Source organism: Aspergillus pseudodeflectus (assembly GCF_044049435.1).
Source record: "Aspergillus pseudodeflectus strain CBS 756.74 chromosome Unknown BJX68scaffold_16, whole genome shotgun sequence".
Lineage (NCBI taxonomy): Eukaryota > Fungi > Ascomycota > Eurotiomycetes > Eurotiales > Aspergillaceae > Aspergillus > Aspergillus pseudodeflectus.
This window is the reverse complement of record NW_027263792.1, coordinates 18,201-34,800: the sequence shown is the minus strand read 5'-3', so window position 1 is coordinate 34,800 and position 16,600 is coordinate 18,201. Positions and strand designations below refer to the sequence as shown.

The following is a 16,600-nucleotide window of genomic DNA, read 5'->3' as shown; positions in this document are numbered from 1 at the left end:
TGTGATGATGATACTACCACTCCTCCCCCGGAGCCTACTACCACCACCACAACGCCTTGTGATGATGATACTACCACTCCTCCTCCGGAGCCTACTACCACCACTACTCCATGTGATGACGATACTACCACGCCTCCAGAGCCAACCACGACTCCCTGCGAGACTGACTCCACTACTACCAAGCCCCCTCCGGAGCCAACGACCACTCCCTGCGAGACGGACTCCACTACAACCAAGCCCCCTCCAGAGCCAACCACGACTCCTTGTGAGACAGACTCTACCACGACCAAGCCCCCTCCGGAGCCAACCACGACTCCCTGCGAGACTGACTCCACAACTCAGCCTCCTCCGGAACCTACAACACCTTGCGAGACTGACTCCACGACCTTGCCTCCTCCCGAGCCCACCACCACTTCCACCACTACTAAGCCCCCTCACCCTCCCCCAGAGGAGACTGAGACTCCTCCCCCGGAGACTGAGACTCCTCCTCCGGAGACCACGGTCCCCGTTCCCCCAGTTCCTACCTTTACAACGACCACCTCTGTTCCCCCGGAGCCTGAGGTCCCTACTGGAACATCTCCCGAAACTCCCCCCAGCACCAGCCCTGAGGCCCCCGAGTTCACTGGTGCTGCTAGCGTGAGCCGCTTCGGATCTACCTTGGCCGGTGTGATGGCTCTTGGTGCCATCGTCCTCGCTCTCTAAGTAATCATTAATGGTTTGTTTTGCATGTGGGAAAATGATATGGCAGACGCTGCTAGGGTTTCCTTAATGTCTACTATTAATTCATATAGCCCGATATATTTCTTAGTTAGTCTTTAGTGCGGGGTGTCTTCCCTCGAATCTCATTGACTCTATCTCCTTAGGATATTAAATGTCCATCAAATGTTCATTTACGCAAGATGCAGTAAGAATAAAATAAAAAGTACCAGAGTACAAGGATCAACCCTGTGTAGCAACAAGCGTGAATGAGGGTTAAGTTGCTTATCTTATCGGTGGCGGTGACCAATCAACCACGCCACGATTTTCCGCCGACGACTTGGAACAGCTTCAAATTTCCACCTCCAACCAAACGAACTCCTCCTCTGCACCGAGGAGTGTCGCACACTCTTTCGCAGTCATTCAAGTCGCTAACTCTCACATCGCACGCTACAGTATCCCGAAAGTAGTCCACTCACCTCGCGGTGATTCCACCGTCACCATGGACGACCTTCAATCCCTCGAACACCTCTCCCTGATCTCGCGCATAACAAACGAGCTCCAAAACCATTTGGGGATAAACGACAAAGTCGTCGCCGAGTTTGTCGTCGACATGCACCTGAAATGCGCATCATTCGGCGAGTTCAAGAAGCAGCTCGAGGAGAACGGCGCCGAGTTCCCAAACAGCTTACTGGAGAGCGTCGATCGGCTTGTCCTGACTATGCACCCCAAGTACAAGAGCCGGAACCAGAAACAACAGGAAAATGAATCGCAGGGGGGTGGCGATGATATGGATGCGCTGAACGCGTTGGAGAAGAAGGCGAGGGTTTTCAAGGGCTTGGCTGTGCCGGATCGCGAGCAGAGGTGGGAGGATGAGGCGATACCCAAGCATGTGGCTGGGGAGGAGGATGCGAAGGCTTCGGCGATGGATGATACGTTTGCGATGTTGGAGGGGTTGGCGGGAAAGGCGAGGAAGGCAGAGGCACCGGCGCGGTCATATTCGAATACCGAGAGCGAGAAGAGGAAGCGGAGTCGGAGTCCCGAGTACGATGACTATAGTCGGACCAGGCGGAAGGATAAATATCACTCGCGGTCGAGAGAGCGGAGTCCGGACTACCGCATAAGGGACGAGGAGGTGGATGAGTTTGGACGGTCGACGGGGAGGTACAGCAGCTCAAAGGATGAAAGGCACCGGAATGGTCGAAGCGAACGACGGAGAGGGCGACGCGACGATGACGATGATTACTTCCGGAAACCTCCGCCTGTCGAGTTGGACGATCAACCGGTTATATACAAGGTCTACGATGGACAAGTTACTGGTGTGAAGGACTTTGGCGCCTTTGTAAATTTGCAGGGAGTCAAGGGCAAAGTTGACGGGCTGGTACATGTTTCTGCGATGCAAGAAGGGGCTCGAGTCAACCATCCGTCGGATCTCGTTTCACGCGGTCAACCTGTCAAGGTCAAGGTGATCAGCGTACAAGGCTCGCGCATTGGTTTGTCCATGAAGGAAGTGGATCAGGAAACTGGACGAGACCTCATCCCTCAGCGGCGGCTGGCTTCTGGAGCTAATATGGAACGACTGGATGGAGTTTCATCGAACGATAGATACGGCAACCTCAGCTCAGATGTCCCGATTATCGAGGAGTCAAATGGCAGGCCGATGAAAAACCGGAAGCGCTTAACGTCGCCCGAGCGATGGGAAATCAAGCAGTTGATAGCATCCGGTGCTGTCTCAGCACTCGACTATCCCGATATCGACGAGGAATACCATGCCACATTGACTGGAGAAGGCACGTTTGAAGAGGAGGAGGATGTCGACATCGAGGTTCGAGACGAAGAACCTCCTTTCCTGGCTGGCCAGACCAAGATGTCGCTGGAACTGTCTCCAATCCGAGTGGTCAAGGCTCCGGATGGATCGATGAACCGCGCAGCGATGGCGGGCACGGGTCTTGCCAAGGAACGACGCGATCTCAGACAGCAGGAGGCCCAGGACAAAGCGGCGGAGCGAGCAGCAGAGGTGGACCTTAATGCCCAATGGCAAGATCCCATGGCCAGCGAGCGACAATTCGCGGCCGATCTTCGTACTGCTCAGCAGACAAAGTCAGATGAGGCTGTTCCTGAGTGGAAGCGAGTTACTTTAGGCAAGAATCAGTCCTTTGGAAAACGGACGAACATGTCGATCAAGCAGCAACGGGAGAGTCTGCCGGTGTATAAGTTCCGCGATCAGCTACTTGAAGCCGTGGAAAACAACCAGTTGCTCATTGTTGTTGGCGATACTGGTTCAGGAAAGACAACGCAACTGACACAGTATCTGGCCGAGGGTGGGTACGCCAACAGAGGCATAATTGGCTGTACGCAACCTCGTCGTGTCGCCGCAATGTCGGTTGCCAAGCGTGTGGCCGAGGAGGTTGGTTGCAAACTTGGTGCAGAGGTCGGCTACACGATTCGTTTCGAGGATTGCACCAGCCCAGAGACAAAGATCAAGTACATGACGGACGGAATGCTTCAAAGAGAGGTGCTTCTAGATCCAGATCTGAGAAAGTACTCAGTGATTATGCTTGATGAAGCTCACGAGCGAACCATCGCCACAGATGTCCTCTTTGGACTGCTGAAAAAGACGCTCAAGCGGAGACCGGATCTACGACTTATCGTCACATCTGCAACTCTAGATGCGGACAAGTTCTCTGAATACTTCTATGGCTGTCCTATCTTCTCCATTCCTGGTCGAACTTACCCTGTGGAGATTATGTACTCCAAGGAACCCGAGTCGGATTATCTTGATGCAGCGCTTATCACAGTCATGCAGATTCACCTGACTGAGCCACCGGGAGATATGCTTCTGTTCTTAACGGGACAAGAGGAAATCGACACTGCGTGCGAGATTCTCTATGAGCGAATGAAGGCATTGGGGCCAAGTGTGCCGGAATTGGTGATTCTTCCAGTCTACTCTGCCCTACCCAGTGAGATGCAGAGTAAGATCTTCGACCCTGCTCCGCCAGGTGGTCGAAAGGTTGTTATCGCTACGAATATTGCAGAAACCTCGATCACAATTGACAACATCTACTATGTCATTGATCCAGGTTTCGTGAAGCAGAATGCTTACGATCCCAAACTCGGAATGGATTCGCTGGTAGTCACACCCATTTCTCAGGCGCAAGCCAAGCAACGAGCTGGACGTGCTGGACGAACTGGTCCTGGCAAGTGCTTCCGTTTGTACACTGAAGCGGCCTACCAATCTGAGATGTTGCCCACTACCATCCCCGAAATCCAACGACAAAACCTGTCACATACTATTCTCATGCTCAAAGCAATGGGCATCAATGACCTGCTCCATTTTGATTTTATGGACCCGCCCCCAACCAACACTATGCTTACAGCTCTTGAAGAACTCTACGCCTTATCCGCCCTAGACGACGAAGGTCTACTAACCCGACTCGGCCGCAAGATGGCCGACTTCCCCATGGAACCGGCCCTAGCCAAAGTGCTCATCGCCTCAGTCGACCTTGGCTGCTCCGAAGAAATGCTCAGCATCGTCGCCATGCTCTCCATCCAATCCGTCTTCTACCGCCCGAAAGAAAAACAACAACAAGCGGACCAGAAAAAGGCCAAATTCCACGACCCACACGGCGACCATCTCACCTTACTCAACGTCTACAACGCCTGGAAGAAATCCAACTTCAACAACGCCTGGTGCTTCGAGAACTTCATCCAGGCCCGCCAGATCCGGCGCGCGCAGGACGTCCGCCAGCAGCTACTCGGGATCATGCAGCGCTACCACCACAAGATCGTCTCGTGCGGCCGCAACTCCACCAAGGTCCGCCAAGCGCTCTGCACGGGCTTTTTCCGCAACGCCGCGCGCAAGGATCCGCAGGAGGGCTACAAGACCCTCGTCGAGGGCACACCCGTGTACATGCATCCCAGCTCTGCGCTCTTCGGCAAGCCAGCCGAGCACGTCATCTACCATACGCTCGTACTCACGACCAAGGAGTACATGCACTGCACGACGGCGATCGAGCCCAAGTGGCTTGTTGAGGCGGCGCCCACGTTCTTCAAGGTTGCGCCGACGGATCGGCTCTCGAAGCGGAAGAAGGCCGAGCGCATTCAGCCGCTGCATAATCGGTTCGCCGGTGAGGATGATTGGCGCTTGTCGGCTCAGAGGAGGCAGGGGCGTGGTGGTGGTGGCGGAACTTGGGGTTAGACTGCTGCGGAGTATGTTATGCTTATATACTTCGAGAGACCTGTCTGTTGTCTTTGCTACGCTGCGTTATGTATACCCGGTTAGATAGTAGAAATTGTATATTATGCATCTACCTCTTCGTATTCTTCGTGGACTAAGATGCTCTATACTCGAGTCGTCTTGACCGTTACATCAATAACCGCCTAATTGGTGCCGTCCACCCCTTGGAAGCAAATTTTAGTTTCCTGCCCCTTTTGCTCCCGAGGGGTGGCGTTTACTGCGCCACCCATTTTATATAGTAAAATAAACACGCGCCCTTTAGCGCGTGCCTTATTTAAAATATAGTATTCAAGACTTCAGGATTAAGTATCTTAGTTAATTTATCTCTAAAAGATGTAGTTTCTGTATAGCTTTTAATGTAGTAGCTAGATCTAAGTTAGGCTTAGCGCCTCTCACGCCCTAGGTAAGCCTAGTCCCTTATTAAAGGGATAAATAGTGCCATCCCATAGCGCTGGAGGCGGAGGTGTAGGGGATAGTAAGGTATTTTATAGTTAGAAAGGTTATTAAGATCTTGCAAACGTGGTGTTAAGTTTAAGAGAAACTCTTAATTTTAAAGTCACGTCATAAATTAGTGTATTCTACTATAAAGGGCGCGTGTTTATTTTACTATATAAAATAGGTAGTGCAGCAGGAGTAAAAGTTGCAGGAAACTAAAATTTGCTTCCAAGGGGTGGACGCCACTAATTAGGCGCATCAATAACTACTATGTCTACACGTTTGCACCTCCAGCCTTCCACTATGTATCTATTGCGTGGGTTAACCCAAATCAGGAGCTTGGACAGCGTCATACTTTACGTAATGAAGGTTGTTTGTATACTGCGACGACACGACGGTACGATCCTAACAATTCCCACAGGATATAGTACTAGGCAAAGAGTGTAAAAGCAGCGAGCAGGCCGCTTGGAACGTTAGACCGTAAATGGCAGTATGACTACTGCAGGGTTAACAGCAGGTGTCCAACTGTTTGATGAGACCTGGTTGTGTGGCCTAGGCTAACCATTACCACCATCACCCAATGTGAAGATAACCTGGTTAGTTGTTGCCCAGAAATAGTAGTTTTAGCCGTTGCTTTAAGCTCCCCGCCAACCCTGACAAAAATAATACAATGTTTTTATGCTTCAAGGTTAACGCCTTCAAATGCACCAGGATACAGCAATACCAACCATTCCACGCGGCTAACGCCGATGCCGACCGTTTTCAAAGAGGATTACCCCTCATATCTACAGAGTATGGGCAACTCTTTTCCTGAACCGATACATTTCGAAATGTGTCGATCAATCGGCCCAAAATTGGACTCGCGAATCCGACCAAAGTTGCGGCTATACTAGTCTACTGCCTGCGGATCTGACACTGATTAAGACATCGTTGTTCACAATCACAGTGAGAGGCTAAAGTGTTTCGCTGAGTCTTCTTGAGAGGTTATCAGGCTTAGTCCCTCTCGGGTGCTTAAACATAGCTATAGTGAGAAACCTGGTTTTGCTTGGTGCGAAGAAGAGGTATGGAGGATGGCAGATATTAAGCAGTTTGCGGTGCGGGAGATTTGGATTTGGGACAAATGCTGTGAAACGCTTCTTGGAAAAGAATTGAAGAAATTTGGCGCCTCTGCTTTTTCTATTTTCCTCTCCATGTGGTCTGTACAACAACCTAGGGTTGTAACACCAGGAACCTTGAGTATTTCAAGTGGCAATGTACCATATAGAAGGGGGTTCTTGATATGGAGAGGATCCCGTGGCTAGAAGGTTACTATTATTGCAAGGGTATCTTGGGAATATACTATAGTGATCCATTCTATATTGGCACAAATTTTGACTATTGGAGGATATATATAAGCATTACATGTATAATTACCATGGATATATACTAATCCTTTCTCATCAGTCATGGGGAAAGAAGAATGCCATTACAATAATCAATATTATCACCCGTCAAGATTGGTTTCTATTACATGTTAACAGCCTAGAGACAAGAGACAAAAGGTCATGAAGTTAGTGGTGCTGTCGTTGCTCTTCATGAGGCAGCATGCCCTCCCAACCTAGAGACCTTTAGCAACAAGCTTGTAGGGCCTGCGCTTGACGTTGACTTGCCGTGATGCCACATCACGGAATGGTCCTCAATTTCCCCCCTTCAAAACCGTGGGTTAAAAAATGGTCATAGTTCCTATACTACTGTAGTTCGGGGTTCGGATACTCCACGCCCCCACGGTCCACCACTGACCCTCCCTGACCCGCACAGAACAAAACTAAAAAGAAATATACGTACAAAGTCCAGACAAGTCTGGAGTGGGGTCACTCAGTACAATCTGCACCCTAGCTAGAAACGAGAGTGGCTGATAGATGGTTGACCGAGGGCTTCCTTCGTAGGGTGAGAATTGGAGACGCTGCAGCTTGGGCTTACTGTTGGAGTAAGTATATACGTCCCACTAGGGAGACACGACCGTCGGACTAGTTTCCCATGTGGGCTTGGGGGAGAGTCACTAGTTCAGAGCTTGTTTGTTGGCTGGAAGTCGGATGGTCTGGGCGTGATTCCCCAGAGGTGCTATGTATATCTATATCAGTACATAATTAGTTGCATAAGATCTTCGGCGAATCCAGGCTTATGTACTGCTAACTGTGGTGCATAGGGAAGACGCAATCGATAACTTCGTTATGGAATGGAGGACGTATGTAGTGTGACTGGTGTATCTTCTAATGGCATTTTTGTTGACCTGCAACACAGGTAAGTGACTATATATAGGTGTTTATGTCCATTCTCTCATTCATTAGACAGATCAAGCAAAATTCCAACCCAAACCCAAAAGTCCAATCCGACCGACCGAAACACAAAATAGATAACTCCATACTATCTGCATTTTAAGCGTAGAAAGATCAACAATCCCGCCCTATAAACCCGAGTTTGGGCTACGGGCTCGTTCTACCAGTCGCCGACATTGGTTGCCTCACGCACAGCGTCCAGCGAGATCCTCTGGTGGGTGGTAATGATAAACGTTACTGGCGTAATCTGAAACCATTCCGATCCCAGCGTACGCGCTCTGGTCTGGGGGTAGGTGCCATGACGACTCTGCGCGCGACCTGTCGCGTTCTCTGAAAAATGGGTGGAGGGCTGTTTCGGGGACTTCGGCTGGGTATGAGTTGTTGTTGTGGGCGTGAGCGTCGTTTCCGTGGTGGGCGCCGTTGGACCATTCGAGAGGGATGCCGAGGGAGTCGAGGAAGTTGGTTACCGTTACGTCTTCGAAGTGGTTGAACTCTTCGGGGAGGTAGGTTAGTGTTGGGGCTAGTGTAGTGTTAGTTCCAGTAATTGGGGGGTTTTCCCGAGTGGAGGAAATGAAAGTGAGACATACGTGGTGATGGGTGTGTGGGTGGGTAGTTTTGAGGTAGGCTCCCTGGAAGCAGGAGCTGGGCTGCTTCGAGAATCTCCGGGTCGTGTGCGCCGTCTGTAGAAGGGGACTCGAGGACATTATCGAATGGTTGCTGCATTGTCCACTGGACTATTTCGGTGCCCTCTTCTGGCGATGGAGGAATGGCAATCTTTTGTACTGGCAGAGGCCCTGAAACTGCAGAGGCACGTTGTGACTTGGACGCTCGACGGACCCGTTGCTTTGTGTTCTCGCGGTCGATCTGGGCTTGGGACTTGGGAGAGGACTTGGTGGGAGGGTTGGTCTCTTCATGGCCGGCGATGGTCATGTGTCTCTTGAGGAGATCGCGGCGTGAAAAGGCCGCCCCGCAGTAGCAGGTGTATGGCTTTTCCTTTGTGTCTGGGTTGTGTCAGTAGGGGCTATGAGTTGGGACTGGATTGAGGAACACTCACGAGTTCGAACATGGCGCTCGAGGTGTTCGGTTCGTCGAAAGCTACGACCGCAATGCACGCATGTTCGAGACTTTGTGCCCACGCTCAGACGACGGGAGCTCGTGGCCGGCGGGCTGTTTGTGGTCGAGGGGGATTGCGAGTGCATATTTGTGTTATGTATGTTCGCGTTGGAGGTGTTGGAGGTGAAGATCGCTCCACTTGGAGTCGAGGTGAAGACGGAGACAGGATTGGGGGAGATGCAAGACTCCAACTCAGCGACTCGTACTAAAGTTATAAAATAAGAAGCAGGCAAAGGCGACAGTGACGGCGCGCGAGGGAGGAGAAGTCGCCGACGAACCCCACATCACTAGCAGATGATAACACAGCTGCAGCGATCTGATTTCTCCAAATCGCCGGGCTTTATAGACTAGACGTGGGCCGGGCACGACCTGTCGGATTCATCCGCCGGGGCTTATATACTACATTCCGGTCTCGCTCAGATAAAAGGTAAGAATTGAGCTCTTGTGACTGCTGAGCTGCTGCGTCTGAGGTTCCCCTTCGAACAGAGCAAGAGCGACTGCTGATCCAGTCCCAGTCCCAGATCCAGATTCATTTCCAGTCCCCGTCCAGTCCCAGTCCCAGTCCCAGTCAGTCTCAGCCCAGCCGACCCGCTCTTCCCCAGACTCTCGAGTCCCAGACCCGGAAAACTCTCCCTGCGGACTTTTCGCCGGCCATCCGCCGCAACTGCCCGGAAATATACGAACCTTCAACTCGAAAGCTGTTGCAGCTGGTCAGCAGGGACTCTGCTCGTGCAGCAACACTCAGCCTGCTATACAGTGATTGGCGTCGAGCTCGCATACAAGCTTCCCCGTGTCTGACATGCTTCTGCATCGTTTAAACGCAATCGCCGTCTCGTCGGCCGACCACCGCTAATATTGCTGGATGCGGCATGACTCGTACCAAAGGCCCAACCATGAGGCGTCGGATGGGGTCCGAATCAACAACTCGCCGCCGTTCTTCCGCAAACAACTCGCCCACAATCTTGCAAACTTTGGATTCCGCCCCATTCAACCAGACAATCATGATTGATAATGTGATAGGGGGCGAGGTGGCAACGTCAAACGCAGATTCCCCTTTCCCCCTCTCGATGATCATCCTTGAACCGTGAACGAGAAATCCGGAGCTCAGCGCGCTTCGCCGCGGGCGGGGAGTATACTCCGGGCGTCCGTTCTACCGTTTAGCCATTATTTATTAGGATTGCAGTGGCCAGCGACCACTGGGATCGGTTAACTTGATGACTGATCGGCCAACAGTCCGTGGTTCCCCACTGTGGATCGGTGTCACCAGAAGGCGCAACTGTCAGCCTGTCCCTGGCAGTCGTGGGTCGCGAGGCTGGCAGGCTAGGCTCGACCTTCCTCTGTTCCCAAGCTCCGCACTAACATCACAGTTATCACGATCAATCAAGATGCAATTGCGAATTGCTCTTGCAGGTGTTAGGAAGACAAGATGCAGCTTTGATTGCTCGACGAGAAGATAAACTCGGCCGAGATATACATTTCTAATCTTCTGCGAGCCGATTTCCGACTTGGCGTTCGCTCTTTGTGACTGCTCGCTGTCGCTTTCCGCGCGTTGCTTTGCTTACGGAGGATGTCTTGAACAAACATGCAGCCTGGATGATATCTTTTCTGGAAGCTGGATCCCCATCCAGAAGCGATGAACCTTGGAAAAGCACCAAGTCGCCGACTTGACTCTATCGGACCCTCCGCAGGGTTGCATCGGCTAATATTTGCCAGATTAGGAATGCCGAACCTCATCTTCGTCAGACCTACCGACATCGCTGTCGTGACTGGCCCTCCTCTCGTAACAGAAATCAAAACCCGGGATTTGAAACTCGCGTTTCGCGAGCGGGGTTTGAATGAGCTAACCTTTTCCCACGTGGTTGATTGCCAACTGCTTGCTTTTCCGGAGGTGGGATGGTCTCTCCAGCGACTTCCTCAAGCGTTACTCGCTGGGACTTAGCAGCTTCCTTCGCCTTTCCTTATCAGTGACCGTCTTTCGCCCGCAGGGACCCATTGTCGGTGCCGACAGCTAACGCCCGATCGATAAGTGGCTGACTGACTGATTGATCATTGTTATCGTTCGATACTTTGATAGCGAGTGCGATAAACACTTGCCGCCGGCGCGGCGACTTGCTTGCCTGTCGAAAGATGGATCTATGCTATCTCTAATATCAATTTATCTTATCAAGCCCTCTGGGATCTCGGTGCCGATTTGCGATTGATATGGCGTTTTCTTGACATGGTTATTGATCCTGCTCGTCGATTAAGTCGACCATCTACGTCGGCCGAGCCTTGTTCTATTCGACCATCTAAACGTGGTGTGAATCGCAGGAGAGGTGATTGTCAATACAGCAACGGAGTTGCGCGCACCTGAGACCTGAACAAGATAGCGCGCAATTTTACAATCTTGAGTCTCGAGAATCAACGGGCCGGGTTGGCCGAGTTGGCCGTTTTGCCCGTTTTGGGAGACTCGAGGTCATTGGGCAATTTCGTCGGCGCCCGGTGCCGATGTCCATGGTCAAACATGCAGATCCAAGGACGATTGCTTTACAGACAGCTTCCTGCAAACAGATTCGAACATCAGTCGATCTAAGAGAATGATACGATGCCTGGGATTCCTTCTGAGTCAGATAGTGGTAAAGATCCTTCCCTGAGCTCCGGACATTTATATCAAACCTACGATATCTACTCTTTAAAGCCTAAAGATTGAGGATTGAATCAAGAAGCCTCCGTTTCACAGCAGATATTAACTCACTCAATTCAGAAGAATGCACTGACGCCATTCAAGAACCCCCCGTGCAGCTCAACTATAAAGGTATGTAAATCTCAATCAGCGGAGAGAGGTTGCGCCCTGGAATACAAGACAAGAGACAGAGCAGCGCAACCACAATACACACAGATTTCCGCATTTTTGCCGCATCGTTGAACAAACTTGAAAGAAAAGGGAAAGATATTGATGTTGGGGAAAAGGCGGAATGCAAAAATGGGAACGGAGACAGAAACGACAGAGATATAATGATAAGGTCAGGGCGGGAGGGAAACAACACTGACAATGACAATGACACTAGCAAAAATGTAAATGAGAGGGAGAAAAGGAGAAGAAAAAAGCATATGGTATTTGCGCTTCATTGTACACAGCAGGAGATAAATGGCCAACTGGAGATATGGGAGGTCAAAGGTCGACCTGACACAGACCAAATCAACAACGACATGGAGGTATTAGAAAAATAAATCTTTGGGACAGCTCAAAAAGAAAGAGAAAAGAAACAGAAAAAGTGAAGAGGCGAAAGAAATGAGAACTGAAGAAAGACATGGCTTCTTCAAATGAGCATAATTGAAACACGACCCCCTTCTAAAGTAGTCAAAAGCAGTGCTGTTGCTGTTGCATCCACAAACATGGACATGCAGGCAGGCCTAATGATGCTGCTTGTTGTTCTTCCAGAAATCCAAGCTAACCACCACGTCTTCGCCTGTGTCGTCCTCGTAGGCATAGAGAATCTAGATATTGTCAGTCACTGTCCATACCACATAGTACAAGATAAGCGGCGTACCTCTCGCATAGAAGCATGTAGCATGCGAATATTCTTCCCGGTCATGATATGAATCAACTCGCTCGTCTCAATATGCCGGAACTCGATAAAGTTCGGCTCAAACGCCAGAATATAAGGATACGAGAGCGCAAACGAGTTCGGGTTACCCTCCCAGGAGATCTTCCAGTCCGGACGCGCCCGCCAGCCGTTGCGGTTGACGAAGAAGGAGAAGTCGCTGTAGTTCAAGAGGAACTCGCCGTTCATGCGCTCGATGTGGATTGGCTTGACGTTTTCTTTGCGGGCGACGAAGTCTAATGAGGTGTCGGCTTGGTCGAGGAGGGACTGGGTTTCAGTTGTTTCGAGACTAACGACTTCGAAGCCGCGAGAGCAGCCGACGCAAAGTGTGGAGCGTAGGTAGTGGATTGATGAGGATTCTGCGGGGATATAGTATTCCTATTATACTAGTTTAGTATCGAGTATTGACGACTGGGGGGGAAGGATGCACATACCTTGAATGGCTTCAAAGTGTCTTGGCCACTCTGGAACATCTTGCTCACGGCGGATTTCTTCTTGCCCTTTGCTAGGTTGTCCATAGGTTCGTACACCTTGATGGTGGTTGACAGCGCCGATGTCTTGACAGAGCACACCAAATGGCGGCCAAGACCGATACCACATTTGAAGAAATTGGCATGACCTTGGATCTTCTTGGGTCTCTTGGCTATTGAGTTTTGGCCTTCACTGACGTCAAGGGCTTCCAAGGGGTAGGAGGACAGGGTCTTGTTCGCAAGGACCAGAACAAGCTGGTACTCTTCTAGCGTATCAATCTGGGTGACTTGGCTGACGTCCAGCACTTTTCGTGGCTTCGCAGACTTGTCCTTGGGCATGCGATCCGAAACGTAGATTCCGCTATCTGTGCCATATACCAGCTTTCTGCCGCCATCTAGAAAATGGTTAGTCTTGCAGGAGTAGATGGTTTGAACCACTTACCAATTGGAACCAAGCAGTTAACCCGGTTGATGGCGTTGAAGAATTTCCCGCAGATAATAGTCTTGGAATAAAAGTTACTATTCCGTTCTCGGAGTCTCGTCTGCTGCTCATCCACCAGTTCTAGGAACTTCTTCCGCTGCGTTGGCGTTGTGGCGTACAGCGTCTGTTCGTATCCACCCTTACCAAGATGTCTGAAAGTGATGGGAAATGTATCTTTAGCGGCTGGTGGGTTTGCGGCGGCCCTAGCTGCAAGCAAGCCCGACGATGGGCGTTTCGCGATGCCGGGTTGGGGGATAATCTCGTCCATTTGCGGTATCACCAAAAGTTCCAGAGGAATAGGCTTCCTATACACTCGGAATTCTTCGCGCTTGTTGATAACCTTGATACGCACCAGGAGAACAGCATGGTCGAACAGATACGCCGTAACTTCGGAGGTGTCGGTAGGTGTCTTCTTGAACGCCATCTTGGTCAACATTTGTCGATTCTCTTCCGTGAGCTTGAGGTCAACATAGTCGCCTGGAGTGAACTTCAACGCTGCGTTGAGTTGCACTAGATTGAAGTGATTCTCGGCCCTTCCACTCTCAGCATTGACACGAGACAAAAAGTCCTTGATAATCTTGATCGCGTTAGGAATGTCCTCCTTATCCGGATCACCCTCGGCAGTGTACTTGGAAACCTGCTCTAGTAGAAGTGGATATCGCGCAAGACGAGTTGTCGGTTTGGTCAAGTATCCGTTCAGCTCCAGTTTTCGAGACTCCTTCAAACGCTCAGTGTCCTCGACAAACTTCGCAAACGCCGGGTTCGATGACTTTTCCTTCTCAAACTCATATCGGCCATACAACTGATTCGCACCATACTTGATGAAAGGATCGAACCGAGGTACGTGTTGGCAAAAGATGTCACCCACGGATCTCACCACATGGCTTTCCTTTTGCCTCGCGTTGAGAGCCTCAGAAAGCGCACCGTTAACCTTGAGGACATCCAAGCAGTTGCCGAAAACAGTCCGAATAAACTTTTCACGCCTGTGTTCGGGAATGGGTGAGTTATTGGCGGAACGTAAAGGTCTCATCCAGAAGTCGCGCAAATATTCCAAGTCTTTTACAAAATCGCGCTCGGTGTACATGATCTCGAAGATGATTTCCTGTCGTTTCTTTTCCCGATCGTCGACACTGTCCGAAACCTCCTTCGGAACCATGTTGATCCATAGTTTCTGATTATCATCGGCATCGTCGTCAACATGAAGGTTGCTTTTAGATGGGGACGTGTGCAGCCCGGGAAGCGGCTTCATGTTCAACCTTGCCTGCTGCTCCAGCCGTCGAGGACAAGCTATTGAATAGCAAAGGCTGTCGCGATTACAGGTGGGGGAGTAGCACTCCGTCAAGAGAGTAAAAACACCATTGACTTCAGAGCTGGGCGCCTCTTCACCCATTGTCTCTTTGAATTGGTAGATTTCACCGGGAGCATCTCGGAGTCGATGGTCGTATGTGACATCGTGGAAGAACTTTTGCGCATCCAAAGCCCTGCCAAGAAGAAGAGCAAGGTTCCGATCAGTTGTCTTAATAATCAAGGCAATCAAATCCACTGCATCTGCACCCGAAAAAGCGTTCTGATACGACAACCCGTTCTTTTGCTTCTCGCTAAGCCCAATCTGTTCTCGAAAGGCGTCGGCGACTCGTGAGAGAAGGGCCGGATAAACTACTGGCACTGTACTTCCGCGTGAGACGCTATTGTTCGAGACAAGGGTCGCCGTGGTCGTTGTGGTACTTGGCCGGTGAGTCATAGTGCTCTGCATGCTCATAGTGCGATCGGGAGTAACAGTAGATGCCATGGAGAAGGACCGCGAAGCTACTGAACCGTCGCTCGGCGGACGAGGCCTTCCGTTGATGAATTGAGTATGAGCTGGATCCACCTCACCTTGGCTAAACGGCGGTTGCGCAGGGCCTGACGGCGGTCGTCGATTCGGAATCGGGCGTCCTGTCATCGTACGGGTTGCCTCGCGATCTACTGAGTATGAGGTCAAAGACATGGTGCGTCCATCTCCGTGTCTCTCCGGTACAGGGCGGCCCTGGGCGGTAATCGGGACCGGGGCGTTAGGGGCGTTATACACCTGGTTTCGGGATGCAAGAGCGGATGTATGGTTGTAACTATTTGGTGGTGACGGTTGATACATTGGCGGTCCTCCGAGTTTTGCCATGGACCTTGACCTGAAAGCGTCTGAGTTCAGAGCGGGGTGCGGTACAGGTGGCGCCCGGTTATACCCCTTCGGATCCTGATATTGAGGTCCAGGACCTGGTCTAGAATCCAAGCGCTGAGGTTGAGGGTAAGCATAACGTCCGGGATAAGGTCGAGGAGCCCCCTGAGGAGGTTGCGGGGGACCCATCGCCGACGGTCCCTGGTAGGCTTGATAGTGTCCATTCGGGGGTGGGTTTGGTGGGTATCCGTTGGGCATTTGGCGCATTGGTGGTGGTGGACCTCTCTGCATCTGCGGGTGCTGTACTTGCGCGGACATGGTATGGGCTCGGTCCTGGGAAAAGTGAGGAGTCTGAGATGTCATGGTCTGCGAGCGTCCTGGCTGCCGAGCACCGCCGAAAATCTCTGAGAAAGCAGCATCACGCTGAACAGTCGAGGCATGGCCGTAAGGCCGGTGATTCCGGCCTTGCTGGCCCCCTATGTCGGCCATGTTGTGTGATATCCCCGTGGACTCTCTCTGCAGCTGGGCCCTCTATTTTGATCCCCGGATGGAACGGGATATTGACGAAAGGAGGTGTGGGTTGTTATAAGATCGTGAGTCGAGTTTTAGAAAAGAGGAGGGGTATCGAGTCCAGTCGTTAAAAGCGTACAGAGACGTTTCGGGAGTTTCGTTCGATTCGTGGAGATGGCGGAAAGGGAAGAGGGGGGTGGATTGACGGTACTCCACAGCAAGTAATTGATAGTCGATCGAGAAACAACGTAAAGGGAAACAAGGCAAAGAAATGAGACAAACAACAACAAGGAATTGAGAAAGAAGGGAAAAGCGAGATGCAGATTGTCCTTCAGTAGAATCTCATGCCTTGGATATGCTATATGGCGACACCGCGTGGTGTAAAAGGCCGGCAATCGAAGTGAACTAGGAGCCTCGAGCGCAATGGCAGACCAGTGCCGATGCAGTTCATAACCTCAGCATCCTTCCCTCAGCGCGGATCGATCGGCCGGCAGATCGAGTCTGGAGCGACAAGCCAGACGGGATGACGCACGATGTGAGCGTGAATGCGGGGAGGGAATTGTCGAGAAATATCGTGGTTGTGACTGGCGTGCGTGAAGAAAAGAGA

The 16,600-nt window shown here is 51.2% G+C and overlaps 4 protein-coding genes across 4 annotated transcripts; 1 reads left to right on the top strand and 3 right to left on the bottom strand.

Annotated features, from left to right (window-relative positions):
• Nucleotides 1–150: 150 nt before the first annotated feature.
• BJX68DRAFT_234810 (uncharacterized protein) lies at nucleotides 151–865 on the bottom strand. Its single transcript, XM_071039803.1, has one exon. It carries the CDS (start codon nucleotides 684–686, stop codon nucleotides 435–437), a length of 252 nt encoding a protein of 83 aa, XP_070900128.1. The 5' UTR covers nucleotides 687–865; the 3' UTR covers nucleotides 151–434.
• A 155-nt stretch (nucleotides 866–1,020) lies between these two features.
• On the top strand, nucleotides 1,021–5,024 carry BJX68DRAFT_234809 (putative RNA helicase-like splicing factor (HRH1)). The gene has a single exon (XM_071039802.1). It carries the CDS (start codon nucleotides 1,199–1,201, stop codon nucleotides 4,892–4,894), a length of 3,696 nt encoding a protein of 1,231 aa, XP_070900127.1. The 5' UTR covers nucleotides 1,021–1,198; the 3' UTR covers nucleotides 4,895–5,024.
• Nucleotides 5,025–7,736: 2,712 nt separating this feature from the next.
• On the bottom strand, nucleotides 7,737–9,246 carry BJX68DRAFT_59280 (C2H2-type zinc finger protein). Its single transcript, XM_071049461.1, has 3 exons — nucleotides 8,738–9,246; nucleotides 8,271–8,684; nucleotides 7,737–8,203 (listed from the first exon to the last, which is right to left on the bottom strand). The coding sequence occupies exons 1-3, from the start codon at nucleotides 8,880–8,882 to the stop codon at nucleotides 7,869–7,871; spliced, it is 894 nt and encodes a 297-aa protein (XP_070900126.1). The 5' UTR covers nucleotides 8,883–9,246; the 3' UTR covers nucleotides 7,737–7,868.
• Nucleotides 9,247–12,097: 2,851 nt separating this feature from the next.
• Nucleotides 12,098–16,206, bottom strand: rom2 (putative Rho guanyl nucleotide exchange factor (Rom2)). The gene is made up of 4 exons (XM_071049460.1): nucleotides 13,293–16,206; nucleotides 12,815–13,245; nucleotides 12,327–12,758; nucleotides 12,098–12,273 (listed from the first exon to the last, which is right to left on the bottom strand). Exons 1-4 carry the CDS (start codon nucleotides 15,970–15,972, stop codon nucleotides 12,190–12,192), a joined length of 3,627 nt encoding a protein of 1,208 aa, XP_070900125.1. The 5' UTR covers nucleotides 15,973–16,206; the 3' UTR covers nucleotides 12,098–12,189.
• Nucleotides 16,207–16,600: the final 394 nt, after the last annotated feature.